This window comes from Balaenoptera musculus, chromosome X (assembly GCF_009873245.2).
Source record: "Balaenoptera musculus isolate JJ_BM4_2016_0621 chromosome X, mBalMus1.pri.v3, whole genome shotgun sequence".
NCBI classification, from domain to species: Eukaryota; Metazoa; Chordata; class Mammalia; order Artiodactyla; family Balaenopteridae; genus Balaenoptera; species Balaenoptera musculus.
Window position 1 is genome coordinate 35,953,338 of NC_045806.1, and position 21,257 is coordinate 35,974,594.

The window sequence follows — 21,257 nt, forward strand, 5'->3', positions numbered from 1 at the left end:
AGAGAAACTCATGCATATGTACACCAGTATACACAGTCAACATTTGTGGCAGAATTATTAATAATAGCTAAAAACTGCTATGTAAGATGGATAAATTGTGGAATGTTCATATAATGAAACATAACAATGAGAATGAGCAGATTTGAGCAGCTCAACCACAAGGGTGAGTCTAATAAACAGAAGGTTGAAGAAAGGAATGAAGGCACACAAGAATTCCATATACCTTGATTGCATTAACATAATAAACTTCAGAAATAGACCCAGCTAGCTTCTGGAGTGCTGCTTACCATATTATTTTTGACCTGGGTAATAGTTACATAGGTGTTTACATTATGTAGTATAATGTGTATGTTTGTACCTTTCTTGATGTGTATTTCACAATTGAAGAAAAAATAATACCAATTACTGGCTTCTACCCAAGACCAATTAACTCTGAGTTGCTAGGAATGGGGCCTGGGAGTCTGTATTTTAAGCAAGATTCTCAGATGAATCTTAAGTACATTAAAGTTGTAAATCACTGCCTTATGGAAAAATTAAGTTTGAAGTACAACAAAGGCAGCTAAGGAAATAACAGAATCAGTTACGGTGGGTACTCTAAAGTTAATTGCCATTCATTTTTAATTTTGAGATGACTTATGAAATGATGGTACATGACCAGTGATGACCGTGATGGGAGGAGAAAGAAGAGGTTGATTGTTATTACATTCTCTGGACCCTTCACCCCCTCTTCTAAGAGTGGTCTAAATACAATAATAGTCTAAATATAAAAATAATTCCATCATCTATGCTCCCCCCCCCTTTGGATTAATAGATGTTTATTGAGCGCTTACTATTTGGTAGCAAGCACTGTTTTTTGAGGTGTTGGTAAAACTAACGTTCTTATGGAGTGTGTCTTGAAACTTTCTACTAAAGATGATTCAAAAGAAGCATGAAGTCCAGGTCACTTTGCAGTTCTTTATAGAGTGCAACCAAATGATTTCAAAGCTTATTGATTAGACTTATGTACTTGCCTGGTCTAGCTGGTCTAGTTTTTCAATGTTTGAGTTCTAATTAAGTCTTCGTTCTTCTAAGTGGTTATACCAGTTTACAGTCCCATCGAGATTTTCACATCCTTGCCAGCACTTGTTTTTGTCAGAATTTGGGATTTTTGACAGTCTGCTTGGTATGAAATGTTACTTCATTGTCGTATTGGTTTTTATATCCTTGATCACTAATGAAGTTGAACATCTTTTCATATGTTTCTATTCTCCTTTTGTGTGTGTGTGAAAAGCCTATTCAAGTCTTTTGCCTAATTTTTCCCTTTTGAGTTGTTTGTACTTTTCTTACTGATTCTTAGGAATTCTTGAGATATTCTGAACACTAGTCATCTTTATCAGTTCAAGTGTTGCAAATTGTGGTGTTTTTTTTTTTTTTTTACTCATGGTGGCTTTGGATGAACAAATGTTCTTTATTTTTTTAAGGAAGGAATTTTTATTTATTTATTTATTTATTTATTTGGCTGCGTTGGGTCTTTGTTGCTGTGCGTGGGCTTTCTCTAGTTGTGGCAAGCGGGGGCTACTCTTCATTGCGGTGCGCGGGCTTCTCATTGTGGTGGCTTCTCTTGTTGTGGAGCATGGGCTCTAGGCGTGCAGGCTTCAGTAGTTGTGGCATGTGGGCTCAGTAGTTGTGGCTCGCGGGCTCTAGAGCGCAGGCTCAGGAGTTGTGGTGCACGGGCTTAGTTGCTCCACGGCATGTGGGATCTTCCCGGACGAGGGCTCGAACCCGGGTCCCCTGCATTAGCAGGTGGATTCTTAACCACTGTGCCACCAGGGAAGCCCTGAACAAATGTTCTTAATGGATTCTCCTTTCCATATTTAATGATTTTAGTATATGTCTGTTAGAGATAAGTACATGAAGAAAAACTTCACAATATCGTTATCATACCTAAAAACTAATAATTCCTTAATACTGTCAAATAGTGATGAAACTTCAGTTGCCTCAGATTATACCTTATTTTTGGAGTTTGTTTGAGCTAGGCTCCATGGTTTGTAATCAGTTGCATATGTCTTTTAAGTCTCTTTGAATCTACAGTTCCCCCCTTTTTCTTTACTTTTTCCTTGTAAATTATTTGTTGAGGAAACTGGATTGATTATTGCTTTGCTGTATATCAAAAGTATGATACAGAGCCTTTGTTGTTGTTGTTTTGCTAGAATATATCATAGGTGGTTATGTGCTCTTCTTTAGGAGGCACATAATGCTTGCTGGTCTCTCTCTTTAAAATGTTCTTAATTGTAATATAGTCTAATATTTCAGTCTTTTCTTATATTCCTAGCAGCTTTATCTTATTCCTTTCATAATTTTAAGGGGTCTAGGAGGAATTAGAAGTGTGCGCTCCAGTTGACTTATGACATATCCTGTATTTATCCCATTGTAAATGTCTGAGTAATAATTCCATTGAAAGGATCCTCTGTAGTTTACTTAATCATCCTTCTGCTATTTGCCATTAGGTTGATTTCAGTTTATTTTCCAATAAACACTGATTATCAACTTTATACATACACCTTTCCTCATCTTGTTTAGCAACATCCCTGACCTCTACCCACCAGATGCCACCAGCCTGCACACATACCCCATTGTATAAACTGGGCATTTAAAAAGTACCATTTTAGAGAGGGGTTTTTGTTTGTTTGCTTGTTTGTTTTGTTTTCCATTTTAGAGTTTTTAAATGAGTATTCTGTCTTCTAAATTGAAATAGCATTGTATCATTTCTGTTCTGTGTAAGTCTTGGATAATAACAGACTTTGTTATAGACTTCTGTTTTTAAATGCGTGTAATGCACATTGCTCTATAAAAGGCTTTTTTCATTTATTATGAAAATCTTTGTATATCAAGTTGTCTTTAACATCTTTTAATATAATTTTAAAGGCGCAAATGACAGACTGAATCTAAGGCAGTAGTTTTCCACAGGCAGCTGTTCTGCTTCCCAGAGATGCTTGGCAATACCTGGAGATATTTTTCGTTGTCACAGCTAGGAGGAGGAGTTGCTACTGGCTTCTAGTGGGGTAGAGGCCAGGGGTGCTGTTAAACTTCCTACAATGCACGTGACAGCCCCCCACAAAACTGGAAAAAGAGTTTTCCAGTCCAGAATGTTTGTAGTACCAAGGTTGAGAAACTCTGATCTGCGGTATTTAACTGTAAATGGAGATTCTTTTGTTTTTCCTGGAGTTTAAATCTGTCCTATCTTATCGCTCAGATACCACTTGAATAATGCTGTGCTCAGCTGTGTTGTTTTTCTGATGAATATAGTTTATCCAGTGACAATTTTAAGCAGTGACCAATAAATATGTGTTGTTTCCATATCATTTTTAAAAAATTTTCTAGGCCAGTTGGACAAATGCAAGTAAAAAGCAGCGAGAAAAGCTACTTGAGCTGATACGTCGTCTTGCAGAAGATGATAAAGATGGTGTGATGGCACACAAAGTGTTGAACCTCCTGTGGAATCTGGCCCATAGTGATGATGTGCCTGTAGACATCATGGACCTGGCTCTCAGTGCCCACATAAAAATACTAGATTATAGTTGCTCCCAGGTGAGGTTGTGCTGCCTTGCTCACTTTTTGTGACCCTTCTCCTTCACCATGAGAATGGCTTAGATATAGAATAGTTCCAGGTTTTTCTGACATTGTTATTTTTGAAGTGATCTTCAAGAATTGACATACTTTGTTCATGTTAAGTCCACCTTCCTCTTAGGTCTCTATGTCTAAGTTTCGTGCATCATCTAAAAGCAGTTTAGTCTTCTTAGTAGAAAGATGGTATAAACAAAACAAGTAATATACTGGTGGTAGTGTCAGATGTATGGTGCTGAAATACCAGTTTCAAATATCAATAGATCATATAAGATATTAAAGTTGATTATGGACTTTAGAGGTAAGAGAAGTTAGGTTTTCTTTGCTTCTTACGGAAGTTAAGAAAAATTAGTAGAACTTCCTAAACACTAAAACATTTAGTGCCTTCCCTATGAGCAGATCACACAACAACTTCCCTGCATTCTAACTTGTAGCATGTGTATCTTTTTAACTCATGGTAAAATGAATATTGCTGAATAACTAATTTCCTATACTAATGAACTGAAGTTTATATAAGAACTAATAAGCTCACGTAAGTGTAGGTGTTTTGTTTTTTGTTTTTTATTTTTTTACTACACTTGTACTAGTAGTTCATTAAGTATGTAGTATACCAAATAGTAATAAGAACCTTGAGTTTAAATTATTTCATTAAAGAGAGACACAAACACAAAATAAAAATAATCTGTACTTAAAATTGTTAGGTACACAAACCTACATTTCTGATTATTATTGACTCAGGGAAGGAGTAAAGTAAATAAAGTATGAGAAATAAAATATATCTGAAGTAATTTTGATTTTATAACATTAATTTTTAATTGCTTATACCTGTTTCTGTCTCTTTCTCTCCTTGTGTGTGAATTTATTATTGGTGAATTTTTTTCACTCAGTTGCCATACTATTTTCTTGGTAAAATATAAATTTTCAATGTTCCTTACTATGCTAAAAACAAACCCATACAGAGTAACAATCGGAGTTACATGTTATTGCTGGATTTTATTATGTGGTAGAATCTCTTAATACATTGGGTAAAGCTAAATGTCTACCTCCTGGCAACTTTTAAAATCAAACTTTTCAGTGTGCTTAATACCTTTCTGTAGATATGTCTGAATCTGTGTCATGTTGAGTTTTTATAATAGTGTTTTACTTTTGGGAGTTTTGGTAGTATATGTGGAATAAAAATGTACTTAAAAGCAGCTTTTTATTATCATTAAATTCTTCACTGCAGTTACAGCATAATGTGTATGATGCTAATCTTATAAGAAAAGCTCTATTTTGTAATTCTCAAACTAATTTGAAGGTGGAATTCTCCTGAGTATTGACCTATATAAAACATTGAAATTGTTTTTTAAGGACCGTGACACACAGAAGATACAGTGGATAGATCGCTTTATAGAAGAACTTCGTACAAATGACAAATGGGTAATTCCTGCACTGAAACAAATTAGAGAAATTTGTAGTTTGTTTGGCGAAGCACCTCAAAATTTGAGGTAAGGCTTTTAACAGAAAATTTCAATATTTTTATTTATGTATTTTATTGAAAAGAAACGGCATTGTCAGTTGGTGAAAGCAAGTTTTAAAAAAGAAAATTACAGTGGGGTGACAGGACGCTTACACATGGATTAAATTTGAACAAAAGAGGATTCCTTTATCATATCCACCTCTTTTATTGATGAGGAAGTCAGACACAGTTTAGTGATAAGTATCAGAATAAAGATGATAATATTGCTTTCATGTTATCTGTTCCAACTCTTACAACCAGAAAGTACAAGAACAAATTATTCCAGTAACTGAAGTTTGGCATGTAAGATATTTGAAGTCGGCTATTTAACAGAAATTTAGCTAAAATAAATCAGAAAAAAGTATTTTTAAACTATACCTGTCATCTTTCATCATTTGAACATACCTGAAATCTAATGTTTGAAATTAACTTTAAAAACTATTTAAAAAGCCAATAGGTTTATTTTACTGTGAAAACTTCTGTAGTATGACATTTCAAAGTTAATAAAACGTTAAAACATTGCAAAGTAAACCAATTACGGAAATATAATGTCTGTAAGAAATATATAATACGGATTAGGGTAGGTACAGGCAAAAAGGGAAACAAAGCAGGAAGGATAAAATGCAGTGAGGAATGAGATTAATAGATACAACACATGCCACTGAAATTATCTGGCATACTTGATGGAAATAAGAGATAATTCTGTACTTTGAATGCCTAATAAATAAAATTTTAACGAAAGCACTTTCTTTGATTAAATTCTCCACTACATTTACAACATAATCTTTGTGGTGCTAATGTTACAAGAAATGTTTCTATTTTATAATTCTGGAAATAATCATGTAAACTTGTAAGTGCTTTGGTACTACTGTAGTGTGGCAGAAGAAATCAGTCATTGATTTTCCCATAGTGTGAAATTGGAGAATATTAATGCATAGTTTTTGTATGAAGTAAGAATAGTGGAATTAATGTCTTGTTTTTGAGGTATTGATTATTTTCTTTTAAATAGCTTAATATTGTCATTAAAGAAAATAAATGGCCCAAAGTTAATTCTGTTGTGAAGGAAACCATTTTAAGTGTTTAAATTAGTATCTCAGAATTTAGATTGTATAAGCTCTTTCGATTACAACAGAGTTTAATTGCCTAATTATATTGTTAAGTTCTTCTCGTTTCAGTCAAACTCAGCGAAGTCCCCATGTATTCTATCGCCATGACTTAATCAATCAACTTCAGCACAATCATGCCCTAGTTACTTTGGTAGCAGAAAACCTTGCAACTTATATGGAAAGCATGAGACTATATGCTAGAGGTATGTATTGTAAGCTAACATGAACTATGAAAAATAACAGCAGTTTCCCTTACCAGCATTTTTTTTTTTATCAGTCACCTTAGAAGTGACAACAAATGTATTTTTAAAGATGCGAGGTAGTTGATTTTATAAACTGTGTTCCTTTATGAACCTGTGATCCACTTTTACTCCCAAATCTTACACATTCTAAACTCCAGGCCAGCATTTCAAGGCTCTTTACTAAGTGCTTGCCTTACCCACTCTCCTTGTTAAATTGATTTCTTTTTCTTCCCTGCCTGGGAGCTCTGCCTGCCTATACTACAATTGGTTGTTACCTTCCTAGGTATGTACCTGACTCATTTTCATCCTTTGTTTCCTTACTACCACCACCCTTATCTTTTCAAGAAACCTTTTGTCTAAGTCTGTTCTTGCAAATACTATAGTTCTTTTGTAATCCTAAGTCCATGTTTCAGAAGTTCTTCAGACTTTATGAATTAAAAGTTTATAAGAAAGAGATCCGAGGCTACTAGAATCCACATGTTTACATTGGTTTCAAAGTGTGAATTTGTTTTAACATGTTAAGGTAAAGATTTCTGTGGTGTTAACAGTCCGTTTTTAAGCGCCTGCCATATGTGGAGCTCTGTTTCAATGTGCTTTTGCCCTCTGACAGTTGTGTCTGAGTCTGTGTGCTAGGGTACAGATGGGTTCTTAGTACATATTCCTCTGTCTTATGCCAAACTCATAGGCCCCAAAATAAACCCCAGAACTATCTTGTAGGTTTAAGTTTCTTCACATTGCCATAGAAAGAAAACTTTATATTACCACAGAGATAGAATTGAACATAATGGTTACTTGAACATACCACTCCTTTAACATGTTATAGTAGAGTCTGCAGAAGCCAATATATATATTAAAAATGAGGATATTTCTAATACTCATTATTTGAAGAGTTAGAGTAGATTCTTGCCATTGTTGAATAAAATTCCAACCAAGGTGCTTATAAATCACAAGGTTTTTGCTTAACACTTAAGGTACATACATACATTCCCATATAAAACTCAGATAAACATAATTGAAAAACTAAGCAGCTCTCAAGATACCTGAACTGATTTTGTTGACTCTGTTCTTCCATTTACCACTCTGGGCCAGCTGAGTCCTCCTAGTTAATAGATTGCGTAGCCAGTTTAAGCATCAGGCAACTGATAGGCACCAGGCAATAATCTTTTATCATTTCAGTCCTAAGTTCATCTAAGTAGCATGATAGAATAATCAGGACAACATAGGCATGCAACCATATGATTTATGTTGTATACCAAATGCAAACAAAATCTGAGAGAGGCAAAAGAGGTTTGCATGTAGTACTCCCAAGCATTCAAACATCTCGGCTCAGTTTAATGTAACTCACATTCTGTTATGATGTCACCTCTTCTTGATGGTACAAAGCCCTCACAGATGCCAATGCAGGCCTTCCCCCCAAATGAAGCCTTAATATAAACCACATGTGTTGCATTGCTAATCTTTACTTAATTTATTTGCATGTGGTATTTCATTTAATTTCATTGTCAGAGGTTGAGAATCCTGCTCTCGAGGCTATCAGGAGATGATACACGTACAGTTCAGCCTCACTAGGGTTTTCTTTTCCTTTGTAGTCAAATTCTACATGAGTCATTGCTTCATCTCAATTTCATGGACTGAATGTCTTCAGGCTTCAGTTTCCCCTTCTTATATTGTCTGTGTCTTCACAAAGTAAGCGATGTGAATCTGCATAGTAAGATTGCCTAGATTTTGAAACATGACCTAACATATTAGGTGTATGACCTTGAACAAGTTATTTATGCTAGAATAATGCCTGGTACATAGTAAGCCCTTGAATTCTTGTTGCTACTGATATGGTCCCCTGACTTTATTGACACCATACCTTCTGTTCGTCCTAACTAACTTTGATACCTTTTCTTCCTCTATTGTAGTAATCTTCTGATTAATACTGATCAGTCTCCAGATACTTAAATATGGGGAGAAAGTAATTTTTAAAGCTAGTAAAATTCTCCTGTTAAAACAAACTTTTCACACCATTTGGAAATCGATCAACCACCAGTTTCCAAATTTGCAATTCAAAAATAAATTATGTTTTAGCCTCTATATAATAAAATGTTGCATGGATCCCATTAGGTATGAGACATTATGCAGCAGGATAACATCAGGCTTCTAGTTTACTGATATTCTCAATTTCTGATAAGTATTTCACCAGTATTATTTGTCCTGCCCATGTTTCATCTGTACTAGTATCTTAAGCTTTGGCAGGAGGGGTGACGACATTTCCTCAGTAGCATGGTCAGCTGATTCTGCCTCCTGTTTTAACATTATTTAGATAAAGTAATGAACTTACTAAAATTATCTTCAGTATTTACTCATGTGTTCTTATTGCCTTCAAGCATTGGTGCTTACCAAGTCATTTTTTAAAAGTTTTTTATATGCATACAACACAGTATAAAACCATCTCTCAGTTTTCAGTTAAGGTTTACCTTATTGGTAGGATAGACTTTGTACTGACTTGAACACTTATAAAAGTTTTATTTACCATTTTTCCTGGTTTCTGGATAGAGTTGGAGGACTTGTCTTTATTGTAGATCACATTTTTGCATTCTGTCTTCTGAGGACTGCCACTTTCAATTAACCTCCTCATATACAAGGAAACCCCAATAAAATTAACAACTGATTTATCAGAACATTGGAGGCCAGAAGGCAGTAGGACAACCTATTCAAAGTGCCAGGGACAGGGGAGGGACCTGACAACTAAGAACCTTACATTCATCAAAACTGTCTTTCAGAAATGAAGGCAAAGTAAAGACATTCTCAAACGTTGCGATAATTTGTTGCTAGCCAACTTGCCTTTGGAGAAATACTAAAGGAAGTAATTAGGCTGAAAGCAACTGACAGCAGACAGTAATTCAAAGCCACGGGGGGCGGGGGGGGAGCGGAATAGAAGACCTGAACACTATAAACCCATAAACTATACCTAAAAGATATCTGTAGAATACTCCACCCGAAAACAGCAGAATGTACGTTCTTCTCACGTATACACAGAATATCCTCCAGGACAGACCATACTCTAGGCTATAAGCAAGCGTTATTAACTTTAAAAGCATTGAAATTATACAAGTAGGTTTTTTGTACGCAGTGGAATTAAATTATAAATTAAAGAGTAAATTTGGGAATTTCACAGGTGTATGGAAAGTATACATTCTTTACTAACCAGTGGGTCAAAGATGAAATGCCAAGTGAAATGAGAATATGCTGAGATGAATGAAAAAGAACATAAAATGTCAAAACTTATGGAGTGTTCCTAAATCAGTGCTTAGAGGAAATTTATACTGCAGAATTCCTGTATTAAAGAAGAAAGATAGCAAATCAGTAACATTTCACCTTCAAAAAGTAGAATAGAGAAAACTAACCTGAAAACAAAAAGGAATTAATAAAGATTAGAGCAGAAATAAGTGAAATAGAGAAGAGAAAATCAATGAAACTGAAAGTTGGTTCTTTGAAAAGATCAGCAAAATTTACAAACCTTTAGTTAGGCTCAGTTGTGAAAGTCAAAAAGGAGAGGCCATCACCACTAACCTTAACAAAAATTTAAAAAATAAGAGAATGCCAGATTACTGAAACTGACTCAAGAATCAATTGAAAATTTGAATAGATGTATAACAAGTAAAAAGATTGAATTAGTAATCAAAAAACTTCCCACAAAGAAAAGCCCAGAACCAGGTCATTAGTGAATTTCATTAGTGAATTAGTGAATTTACTGAATATTTAAAGAAGAATTAACACCAGTCCTTCACATATTCTTTCAAAAAGAGGAATACTTCCAGGCTCATAGTATGAAGCCATTATTATCCTGCTACCAAAATAATACAAAGACATCAAAAGAAAATTGCAGATCAGTATACCTTGTGATATAGTCAAAAGTTATCAAAAAAACAAGCAAACAGAATCCAGCAACATATAAAAAGGATTATGCACCAGGGCCAAATGGAATGTATCCCTGTAACACAATGTTGATTTGACACCCCAAGTCAATTGTAATATACCATCCATATTAATAGAATAAAGGGCCAAAACTATGAGATCATCTCAGTAGATGCAGAAAAAGCATTTGAAAAAATCCAACACCTTTCATTATAAAAACATTCAACAAACCAGGAATAGAAGGAAGTTTCCTCAACCTGATAAAGGGCATCTCAAAAAACCTACAGCTAACATCATACTTAATGGTGAAAGACTGGCTGCTTTTCTCTTAGGATTAGGAATGAGACAAGGATGTCCACTCTAGTCCCTTCTATTTAACATTCTACTGGAGATGCTAGCGAGATCAACTAGACATGAAAAAGAAATAAAAAGCATCCAGATTGGAAAAGAAATTGTAAATTATGTCTAATAGATAACACCATCTCATATACAGAAAATTCTAAAGAATCTGTTAAAATCTATTAAAACTAATAAATGAGTTCCCCTAGATTGCAGGAATTAAGATCAATATACAGGAACTTCCCTGGTGGTCCAGTGGTTAAGACTCTGCGCTCCTGGACTTCCCTGGTGGCACAGTGCTTAAGAATCCGCCTGCCAATGCAGGGGACACGGGTTTGAGCCCTGGTCTGGGAAGATCCCACATGCCACGGAGCAGCTAAGCCCGTGCACCACAACTGCTGAAGCCTGTGTGCCTAGAGTCCATGATCTGCAACAAAGAGAAGCCACCGCAATGAGAAGCCCGTGCACCGCGATGAAGAGTAGCCCCCGCTCTCCGCAACTAGAGAAAGCCCACGTGCAGCAACGAAGACCCAATGCAGCCAAAAATAAATAAATTAAAAAAAAAAAATGAAGACATTGATTACCATTACTATGTCTAAAGGGTCTCTCACAATCAGAATTCTTTGGCACTAGCATACACATACCATAAGATCCAGGGTATGAAAATACCAATAATTAATGCTAATTAAATTATACAATTTCTAAAAAAAAAAAAAAATTACATAATTTCTTATTCCCGCATAACTTGCCTCAACTTTCTGGAAGAAATGTCTCTGATTCCCAAGCAGTTGAAAGCACTTGTTCAGAACATTTACTTCAGCTTTCTTCTGCTCTAAGCCACAAATTAACTTGACCATTTCCAGATCATATATGGCTTTTTCCAATAAAATAAAAACAAAAAAACACTGTCCAATGTGTTTTTAGGACCGGAGGTGCTTTTAAAGGTTTTTTTTGCTCTGGTCTTTCATTGCCAACACTGAGACTTTTTTCTTCCATTGTAGGGTATACTCTAATGAAAGTAAAACCAAAGGGTTTACTAGCTTTATTTTATTAAAATTTTTTTAAGGAATTTCCAAATTAAGCTAGGCCTAGTGACCAATATATACCCGTCGTCGTGCCGTGATAGAGGGTAAGTTTTCTTAAATTTATCTGAGAATGTTCAAGGCTTTCATAACATGCTGGTGGTGATTATGGTATGATAACTTCATTATGTAGAGTAGCATCTTGCGTTAACTATAACTTCCTAGATAGAGGTTAGCAATATAATTTTTTATAACATAGACCACTCAGGTCAGTCTTAGGCTGTAATCAGAAATTACTTCATTATGTATGAAAATTGGGCAAAGGGGTTGTATGAAGAATTATTTTTGACAGCACATTTAACAGACTATTTTCTTTTGGTTATGTGAAAGGAAAGGTTATTTTGGTTGGGAAAAAAGGAGATGGGTAGAAACTACCAGTAATTAGTAAATTTCATGTTGCCTTTTAGTGATAAAGGATTAACGACTTTTTAACTGACTTATCTTCCTTTGATTAAAGTCAGCAATGATATGGATAACCATGTGTATAATGCAAGATTTTTCTTAATTTGCAGACCATGAAGACTATGACCCACAAACTGTGAGGCTGGGAAGTAGATATAGTCATGTTCAAGAAGTTCAAGAACGGCTTAACTTCCTTAGGTTTGTTTTAAACAATTAGTGTTGCTCTTTTTAAGACAGATAAAGAATACCAAGTTGATATGCTATATGACTAGGTCTTTGTTAGGTGGCTCTTGCCACATTTTATTTCCCCATGTGGAAATCATTACATGAAAGTCACAGGACATTTCCCTATGTGTTCATTATTAAATATTTTTAAATTATTGGCTGAGTTTTAACTTTTCTTCTTTGCAGTATTTGAAGAGAACACATTTAAACCTTTTGTATAGAATTCTGGTCTTCATATTTGTTTATATTTATTTTTGAAGAAGAGATTTCCATATTTTGACAGAAGCAGCTAGAGAACCATATTGACCTTAATGATATCATAGACACTAAGGAAATGGGGAGAAAAGGCTGTTGGACCAGCACCCCAAAAGAGTGATTTGAGTTCTTTGGTGCCTCGTTTATCCTAACAGTGGCTGACAAAGGCAGTCTGGGGTCATGGGTTAATAACATTATTCTGATAGGGATGAGGAAAAGAGGTTTATTCCCTTAAGCCAAAGTTAAATGTAGTCCAAGGCTTGATTTACTCATTGATGTTTAGCTTTTAATGATTATACACTTGTAGATTTGAAATTGTTAAAATTTTTCATGATGAGAGGTTTCTTGTGAATTCAGAAACCACATCATATAGCAGAAGAGCTTATTCAGATCATAAGCATGCTGAGGGAAATGCCCAGATTATGAGTGCCTCAGAAAATCTATTGCATTTATTATTTTGATACACTGGGGAATTTTCTCCTGGGCTACATTAATTATAGGCTTACGTTTATTGAATTATGTGCTTACTTGGAAACACTGACATAAGTAGTTACATTAAGATTTTAACTTGAGGGAAAACTCTAGACACCAGATTTTAAGAAATTTGGCATTTGTTTAAAGTGAAGTGGTTTTGTGTGTGTTTTGTTTTTCAACCATCTGGATGGAAGGACCTTCCTCCCCAGATTGAGAATCATTGCCGTAGTGAGCCATTGTTATTGATTGGTGTGTGTTGTATCTTTTAGATTGCCTAGAACAGAAGAGTGGTTATCAGCTCTTTTGCTAAATTAAAGTTTGGGATCAGAGGACTTGTTTTTAGTCCTTGCTCTATTAGTACCTATCTATATGACCTACAGCAATTCTCTCAAGGGACGGGAACCGAACTTTACTCACTCTGTATTTGACCTGTGTTAAATGCTTTACATTTAATTCTCATAGCAGTGCAGGGAGGCAGGTATTATCCCAGTTTGATTAATAAGAAAACTGAGATTCGCATGGCTTAAACTAGCTTGTTTGAAATCACACAGCCAGTATATCATAGTGCTGCGCTACTCAACTAGGTGTATCTGACTTAAGTCTGTGCTTTTTCTATTAGACCAGTGATTTTTCAAACCTACCTTGGAGCCTTAGGGCTTCTGAGGAGCTTCCTCCAAGATTTCTGGACAAGCAGTAGAGGTTTTATCCCCATTTCTCACTTCTTTCCTCCTCTTCCCAACAATTGAAACAGCTCTGCTTTTATTTTTATACATTGGCCTTCCAAATGGAATTTTTGCTTGAAGAAAGTTTTCTGCTGCTGTTTTTAAAAACCAAACCAAACCAAACCAAAACACAACTCAAAACTGAAAACAACTGTATTTTATCATATTGGACCTCAGTTTCCTATCTGTAAATTAGAGCTGACAGGGTTAGGTAGGACAGGTGCTAGAAGCCCTCTTTAAGCTCAGCAATACTATGAAAATATCAAAGACACTAGAATTGATAACTCAAAATGCTTTGAAATGAAGAGGGAACCTTAAATACATTCACCTTACTATGTAATTGGGAATGGAGCCACCATTACATTAGCTAAAGATTGTGTTAAGTTCTTCAGAATAAAACGAGATGTTCATTCTCTTGTCATTCAGAGATATGGCCGACAGGGTGGGTGGATGAATGCTAAAAGAAAAAGGAAGCTAACGGAAGAAACTAGTTGAAACAGAATTCACTTGAACTAAACCTATAGTCCCAAAACTAAAAAGACCCTCGAGAATGCCACTGAATAATTAATAAGCATCCTGTTGAGTTTTGACATTAAAAAGTTTAAAATATGTCGGTTATTCTGTTCAGTGTGGCCAAGTACTGAGTGATGAATATTAGATCATCATCAAATATTAAAATTTAAGCAATTTTAACTCTTCAGCGTTGATGAGTTGGTTATCTATAAAGTCACATAATAGAATACCTCTTTCTCCAATGATACCATATAAGCACAATGCTAAAACTCAGGTAACCTAGTAAACATACTTTCAAAATGGCTGGTTTCAAAGATGAAACTGTTTAAGTTCAGGGAACAAATCTTTTTTTCTCCCAATGTGTATCCTTTTATTTTATTTTATTTTTATTGAAGTATAGTTGATTTACAGTGTTTCACGTGTACAGGGAACAAATCTTTTTTTCAGTTTAGGTCCAGTGATGTAGCAGAGTTCCTGGCACATTGTAGGTGCTTAATATGTGCTTGTTGAATGAATTAATATCTAGTATTTTTTAGTAATAGATAAAAATTAAGAAATAAGTTATTTTAAGATGTTGATAAAAAACTGACATCTTTTTACCTGTAGTTAAAATATAATTGTGATAAATGGATTATTTCCCATATATAGAGACAGATTGCCTTTCAGGATAAAAAATTATATAGATCTAATTGCTAATTTTTTATGTCTTTCAAGATTTTTATTGAAGGATGGCCAACTGTGGCTCTGCGCTCCTCAGGCAAAGCAAATATGGAAATGCTTAGCAGAGAACGCAGTTTACCTTTGTGATCGTGAAGCCTGTTTTAAGTGGTATTCCAAGTTGATGGGCGATGAACCAGACTTGGATCCTGATATTAATAAGGACTTCTTTGAAAGCAATGTACTTCAGCTTGATCCTTCTCTACTGACTGAAAATGGAATGAAATGTTTTGAGCGATTCTTCAAAGCTGTGAATTGTCGAGAAGGAAAACTAGTAGCAAAAAGGAGAGCATATATGATGGATGATTTGGAGTTAATAGGATTAGACTACCTTTGGAGGGTAAGTGAAAAGTAGGAACTTTGTAAGCAGTGTATCTGATGTTTTTCAAATAGGTAAGAAATCACATTTGTACAAATGAATTATATGTATGTATGCTGCTCTGATGCTTGTCGCAGGAGGTAGTGATAGTTCATCTTTATCTTACTTTTCTCCCTCCCTCCACCTCCCCCTCCTTCTGCCACTGATGTTCCTTTTGTCTTGGCTTAGAATCTGTCTGTCCCAGATGTGTTTAGAAGTAAATGCGCTAACCATACAGATCTTTCATGCCCCTCCATGAAAGTTATTTTCTTCCCTTTTTTAGTTTAATGTAGACCTGTTTCTTCTTCAACATTAATTTTAGCTTATCCATTTAACGCTAAAATAGAGGGCAGAAAAAAAGACTTTATTTAGAAAGGATTATGAATGTATACTTTATCAGCACTGTTTAACTTGTGATATTTTTAGATACCTGAGTGAAATATTATCTACTTAAAGCTAATTTTTCCACCTTTGCACCTTTATAGTATATATATATATATATATATATATATATATTTTTTTTTTTTTTTTTTTTTTTTTTAGTTGAGATATAATTGACATACAACACTACATTAGTTTCAGGTATACAGCATAATGATTTGATGTGTACGTACTGCAAAATGATCACAATAAGTCTAGTTAACATCTATCACTACACAGTTACATTTTTTTTTCTTGTAATGAGAACTTTTAAGATTTACTCGAGAATTCCCTGGTGGTCCAGTGGTTAGGACTCGGTGCTTTCACTGCTGTGGCCCGGGTTCAGTCCCTGGTTGGGGAACTAAGGTCCCGAAAGCTGTGTGGCTCGGCAAAAAAAAAAATTTACTCTCTTACCATTCACTCTTTCAAATATGCAGTACAGTATTATTACCTGTAGTCACTGTGCTCTGCATTACATCCCCAGGACTTATTTATTTTATAACTGGAAGTTTGTACCTTTTGAACCTGTTCACCATTTGGCAACCATTAATCTGTTCTCTGTATCTATGAGTTCAATTTTTTGTTTGTGTTTTTTATTTTTTTAGATTCCACATATAAGTGAGATCACACAGTATTTGTCTCTCTCTCTCTGACTTATTAGCACTTATCATAATGCCCTCAAGTTCCATCCATGTTTTTGTAATAGAGTATTAATATATTATTCCTGTCTTTAAAAATCTGATCTGTTCACAGCAGTTTATATTGTTTTCTGGATCTGAAATGTTTTTCTGCAGACAGACCAGGTTGTTTACTTTGGTATTTGATTATTCAGACTTTAGGTGCGTGGTTTTCAAGATTTTTAAACAGCAGAGACCCTTTTTAAAAGTCAAAATTTAGATAATACTCCAAAATGTACAACTAGTTGAAGTGAGAAAGGAAAGCGTGATTTTTTTCTTGCGACTCAGTCTCCCTATGCTTCACTCCCTTCCCCCTCCCAAGCCTATTATAGGGTTCATCCCTAAAACTCGTCATCACTCCTAGAGTTCTATACATAGTTTGAAAACCACTGATATGATTAGATGAGTGATGAAGATCTATACAAATGGGGTAGGGGTGGGTAACCTTTTATGGTAAGCTGTATTTCATATAATCTTTGTTTCCTTTAACTAATTTGAATTCCTTCCTTAATATCTCACTGCTTGGTTACCAGGGTGTTGAATTGCAGGGTTAAATAATACTAATGACAGCATATTTTATTCTTAGTAAAATGTGTCTTTCTTTCTTAACTTGATTTATTCAAAGACTTGAGGTTTGCATTTGTTATATTTTTGGTCTGTTTTCTCACTTTAATTTTACTTGATTATCAAAGTCGATATTCCCTTTTAAATTATTGAATGCTGTATTAAAAATAACTGAAGGTATGGTTTGAATGGAAATGCCCAACTAAAATATTTCTTGAAAGGTATTTACACTTGAATCTTTTTGAACCTAGGTGGTGATTCAGAGTAATGATGATATTGCCAGCAGAGCTATAGATCTCCTTAAAGAGATATACACGAACCTTGGTCCAAGGCTACAGGTCAATCAGGTGAGGATTGACATGTATTAAAACTTCCACAAATTTGAATTCTGATTGAAGAACTCTTGCTAATAAGAATTTTTTTCTTTACTTCAAGATTAACTAGAAATTGTTTTTGTTTCAATTCGTATTATAAAAACATACCTAAAATATTTAGTCCACATTTCTCTCCTACAAAATGCTGTCTAAATGAGTCTCATCTTGATATAATTATCTTGAAGTGATTATTTTGAGTATAGTTATGGTAGGAGATTTCGGCCGAATTTCTTTCCATTCTGACACCTAATCCTGAAGTTCATTTTTTATGTATCTAGTTTATACTTGTTAAATAACGTTAGCTTCCTTTGACAAAACATAGTGTGTGTTTATTATTATTGTTTCTATTTTATTGATGTATAGTAGATTTTACAATGTTGTGTTAATTTCTGCTGCACAGCTAAGTGATTCAGTTATACATACATATACATTCTTTGTTTATATTCTTTTCCATTATGGTTTATCAAAGGACATTGAATATAGTTACCTGTGCTATACAGTAGGACCTTGTTTTTTATCCATTCTGTATATAATAGTTTGCATGTGCTAATCCCAAACTCCCAATCCATCCGTCCCCCACCCTCTCTCCCCCTTGGCAGCCACAAGTCTGTTCTCAAACATATTTTATTATCAATTATCAATATAGATTCTCTCGTTAAATAGGATCATGGTTAAATGAGATCTACCTTTAAATTGTTGCCATCTTTAATTAGATTAATGTTTTATTAATATATATATGAAACACTTTATATACATATAAAACTTGAACTGTCTTTATTTGGCCCATTATTTGTAGGTGGTAATCCATGAAGACTTCATTCAGTCTTGCTTTGATCGTTTGAAAGCCTCCTATGACACACTGTGTGTTTTGGATGGTGACAAAGACAGTATTAATTGTGCAAGACAGGAAGCTGTTCGAATGGTTCGAGTACTAACTGTGTTACGGGAGTATATAAATGAATGTGACAGTGATTATCATGAGGAAAGAACAATTCTACCTATGTCAAGGTTTGTGAATAACTGATCTACTAGTGCTACTTCTTAATTATTTGACATTTTCCTAGCCATTTAATTTTAAGAAGTGATGATGTACAGGAAGAAAGAAAATTTTTCATTTTTTGAAAACGTTAGTGTCTTGCTTAAAAACAGTATTTGTATCTTATAGAATTTTTTTTTTTAATAGTAGACCTTTTTTGTTTTGTTTTCAGTATCTGTTTTTTGCTTGTTTTTGTTTAGGGCATTCTCAATTAAATCTAGTTTCTTCTTTTTAACTTAATGGCTTTTTTTTTTTTTTTTTTTGGCTGCGTTGGGTCTTCGTTGCTGTGCGTGGGCTTTCTCTAGTTGCGGCGAGCGGGGGCTGCTCCTCGTTTCGGTGCGTGGGCTTCTCATTGCAGTGGCTTCTCTTGTTGCGGAGCACGGGCTCTAGGCACGCGGGCTCTAGAGCACAGGCTCAGTAGTTGTGGTGCACGGGCTTAGTTGCTCCGTGGCATGTGGGATCTTCCCAGACCAGGGCTCGAACCCGTGTTCCCTGCAATGGCAAGCGGATTCTTAACCACTGCGCCACCAGGGAAGCCCTCTAGTTTCTTCTTTTTATTCTGGTTGGTCTTTGTTTGTTTGTTTGTTTGTTTTGCCATTGACTTTGTTGCCCATTAAGTGTTGCCAGGGGTATTTTGCCATTGAAGTGCTTTGATGCCATTTATTTCCACTGTTAAAAATGATAGCATAGTCTGGTTGCAGAGTAATTGGAGAGAACTCTTAAAAGCTGCTTTGACAGATAGCCAGTATAGCAAGAAATATTTTTAAATGGTCTACTAACATTTCTCTCTTTTTTTTTCTTCCAGTTTTATTGAGATATAATTGACATACAGCCTTTATAAGTTTATAATAATTTGACTTGGTACATCATGAAATGATTACCACAATAAGTTTAGTGAACATCCATCATCTCATATAAATACAAAAGAAAGAAAAAGGAAAAAATACTCTTCCCTTGTGACAAGAACTCAGGATTTATTCTCTTAACAGCTTTCATATATAACATAGAGCAGTGTTAATTATATTAATCATGTTGAGCATTACATCTCTAGTACTCAGTTATCTTATAACTGGAAGTTTGTACCTTTTAACCGCCTTCATCCAATTCTTCCTCCCCTGTCCTGCCCCCGAGCCCGGTAATCACAAATCTGATCTCTTTTTCTGTGAGTTTGTTTGATTTTGAAATATAATTGACCTACAATACTATGTTAGTTCCTGGTACACAACATAGTGCCTGAATATTTCTTTCCATTACAAAATGATCACCATGATTAGTTACCACCTGTCATCCCATGACTCATTTATTTTGTAACTGGAAGTTTGTACCTCTTAAAACTTCCGTTACCTAATTCCCTCATCTTCGGGTCTATTAACGTTTCTCTTAAGATTTCACCATTTAGTATACTCAAATAATATGTATAATTTAGAGATATTTATAGAATGTGAGCCATTAGTATTTGAGTTCTCTTTTTAACCATGAAATTATTAAAATTGCTCCTTGAATATGTTTTTTATTTTTTTGTATCTTACCTGCAGGAAGATAATATGCCAACATAAATATCATTTTGGGGATGACTTTTGATATTAGTTGGGCTTTTATAGCATTAAAAATAAATGAAATGTTACTCATGTCTCTGTTTTAATGTCTTGTAACTAGATACCTGTAAACTATAGGTCCAAGAGTAACAACAGTGAAATATGATTGTTGTGTTTTGAAGATTACTTATAATATTTGTAGTTAAAAGGAGCAGTAAATATTTTCAAGATCCTAAAAATAATGTGTCTTTAACTCACTTTCTCTTGTTTAGTAAGAAAATATTCAATTTTAAATTGCTAGCTTTATTTTCTTTGCAAGAAGATTTGAAAATCTGCTGAATATGATGATGTTTTCCCTTTTTTTTCCCCCAGAGCTTTCCGTGGTAAACACCTTTCTTTTATAGTTCGATTTCCAAACCAGGGCAGACAGGTTGATGACTTGGACGTATGGTCTCATACAAATGATACAATCGGTTCAGTACGACGATGTATTCTCAATCGTATCAAAGCCAATGTAGCTCATACAAAAATTGAGCTCTTTGTAGGCGGTGAACTGATAGATCCTGCAGATGATAGAAAGTTGATTGGACAGTTAAACTTAAAGGATAAATCAGTAAGTATCTATAATTACCAAACTTTTCAAGAAAATCAAACCGGGGACTCTTTCATTTTTGTAGTCAACATTTCACTCAATAAATGTTAATGGAGCATCTGTTATGTGTGAGGCTCTGTATTTTCTGTATTAGGTGTTTGAATTGTAACACTAAATAAGACAGGCATTATGGCACCTATAATATAGTAGAGGAAAAGATTTCTAAAAACAAAACTGTTTTAAGTGGTTATGTTAGACAACAGTTATAAATTATATTTCTAAAAATACAGTGTGTAGTTTTTTGTTTTTTGTTGATATGTCACTAACTTCTGTTTTGTGTATTTTTCCTTGTCTTTGGTACTAACATAGTATATCATTTTCAGCTAATTACAGCCAAACTTACACAAATAAGTTCCAATATGCCTTCAAGCCCTGATAGTTCTTCTGATTCCTCAACTGGATCTCCTGGAAACCATGGTAATCATTACAGTGATGGTCCCAATCCAGAAGTGGAAAGCTGTTTGCCCGGGGTGGTGAGTAGATAGTTTTGAGCTATTGTATGCAAGGCATTTTGCTAGGTTATTTAAGAATAAAGTATACAGAATAGTTCTTTTTTCTCG

At 34.6% G+C, this 21,257-nt stretch overlaps 1 protein-coding gene across 4 annotated transcripts in view; it reads left to right on the forward strand.

The window, feature by feature from the left end:
• Positions 1-21,257, forward strand: part of USP9X (ubiquitin specific peptidase 9 X-linked) — a 121,912-nt gene that overhangs the window by 50,371 nt on the left and 50,284 nt on the right. For 3 of the 4 annotated variants that reach the window (XM_036839142.1, XM_036839144.1, XM_036839143.1), the window contains 9 exons: positions 3,361-3,567; positions 4,954-5,090; positions 6,262-6,410; positions 12,286-12,373; positions 15,079-15,421; positions 17,352-17,447; positions 18,271-18,482; positions 20,418-20,658; positions 21,021-21,170. In XM_036839142.1, coding sequence (XP_036695037.1) covers positions 3,361-3,567; positions 4,954-5,090; positions 6,262-6,410; positions 12,286-12,373; positions 15,079-15,421; positions 17,352-17,447; positions 18,271-18,482; positions 20,418-20,658; positions 21,021-21,170 — 1,623 coding nt within the window. The remainder of the gene's footprint in view (positions 1-3,360; positions 3,568-4,953; positions 5,091-6,261; positions 6,411-12,285; positions 12,374-15,078; positions 15,422-17,351; positions 17,448-18,270; positions 18,483-20,417; positions 20,659-21,020; positions 21,171-21,257) is intronic. The other variant, XM_036839145.1, reaches the window with a different exon arrangement.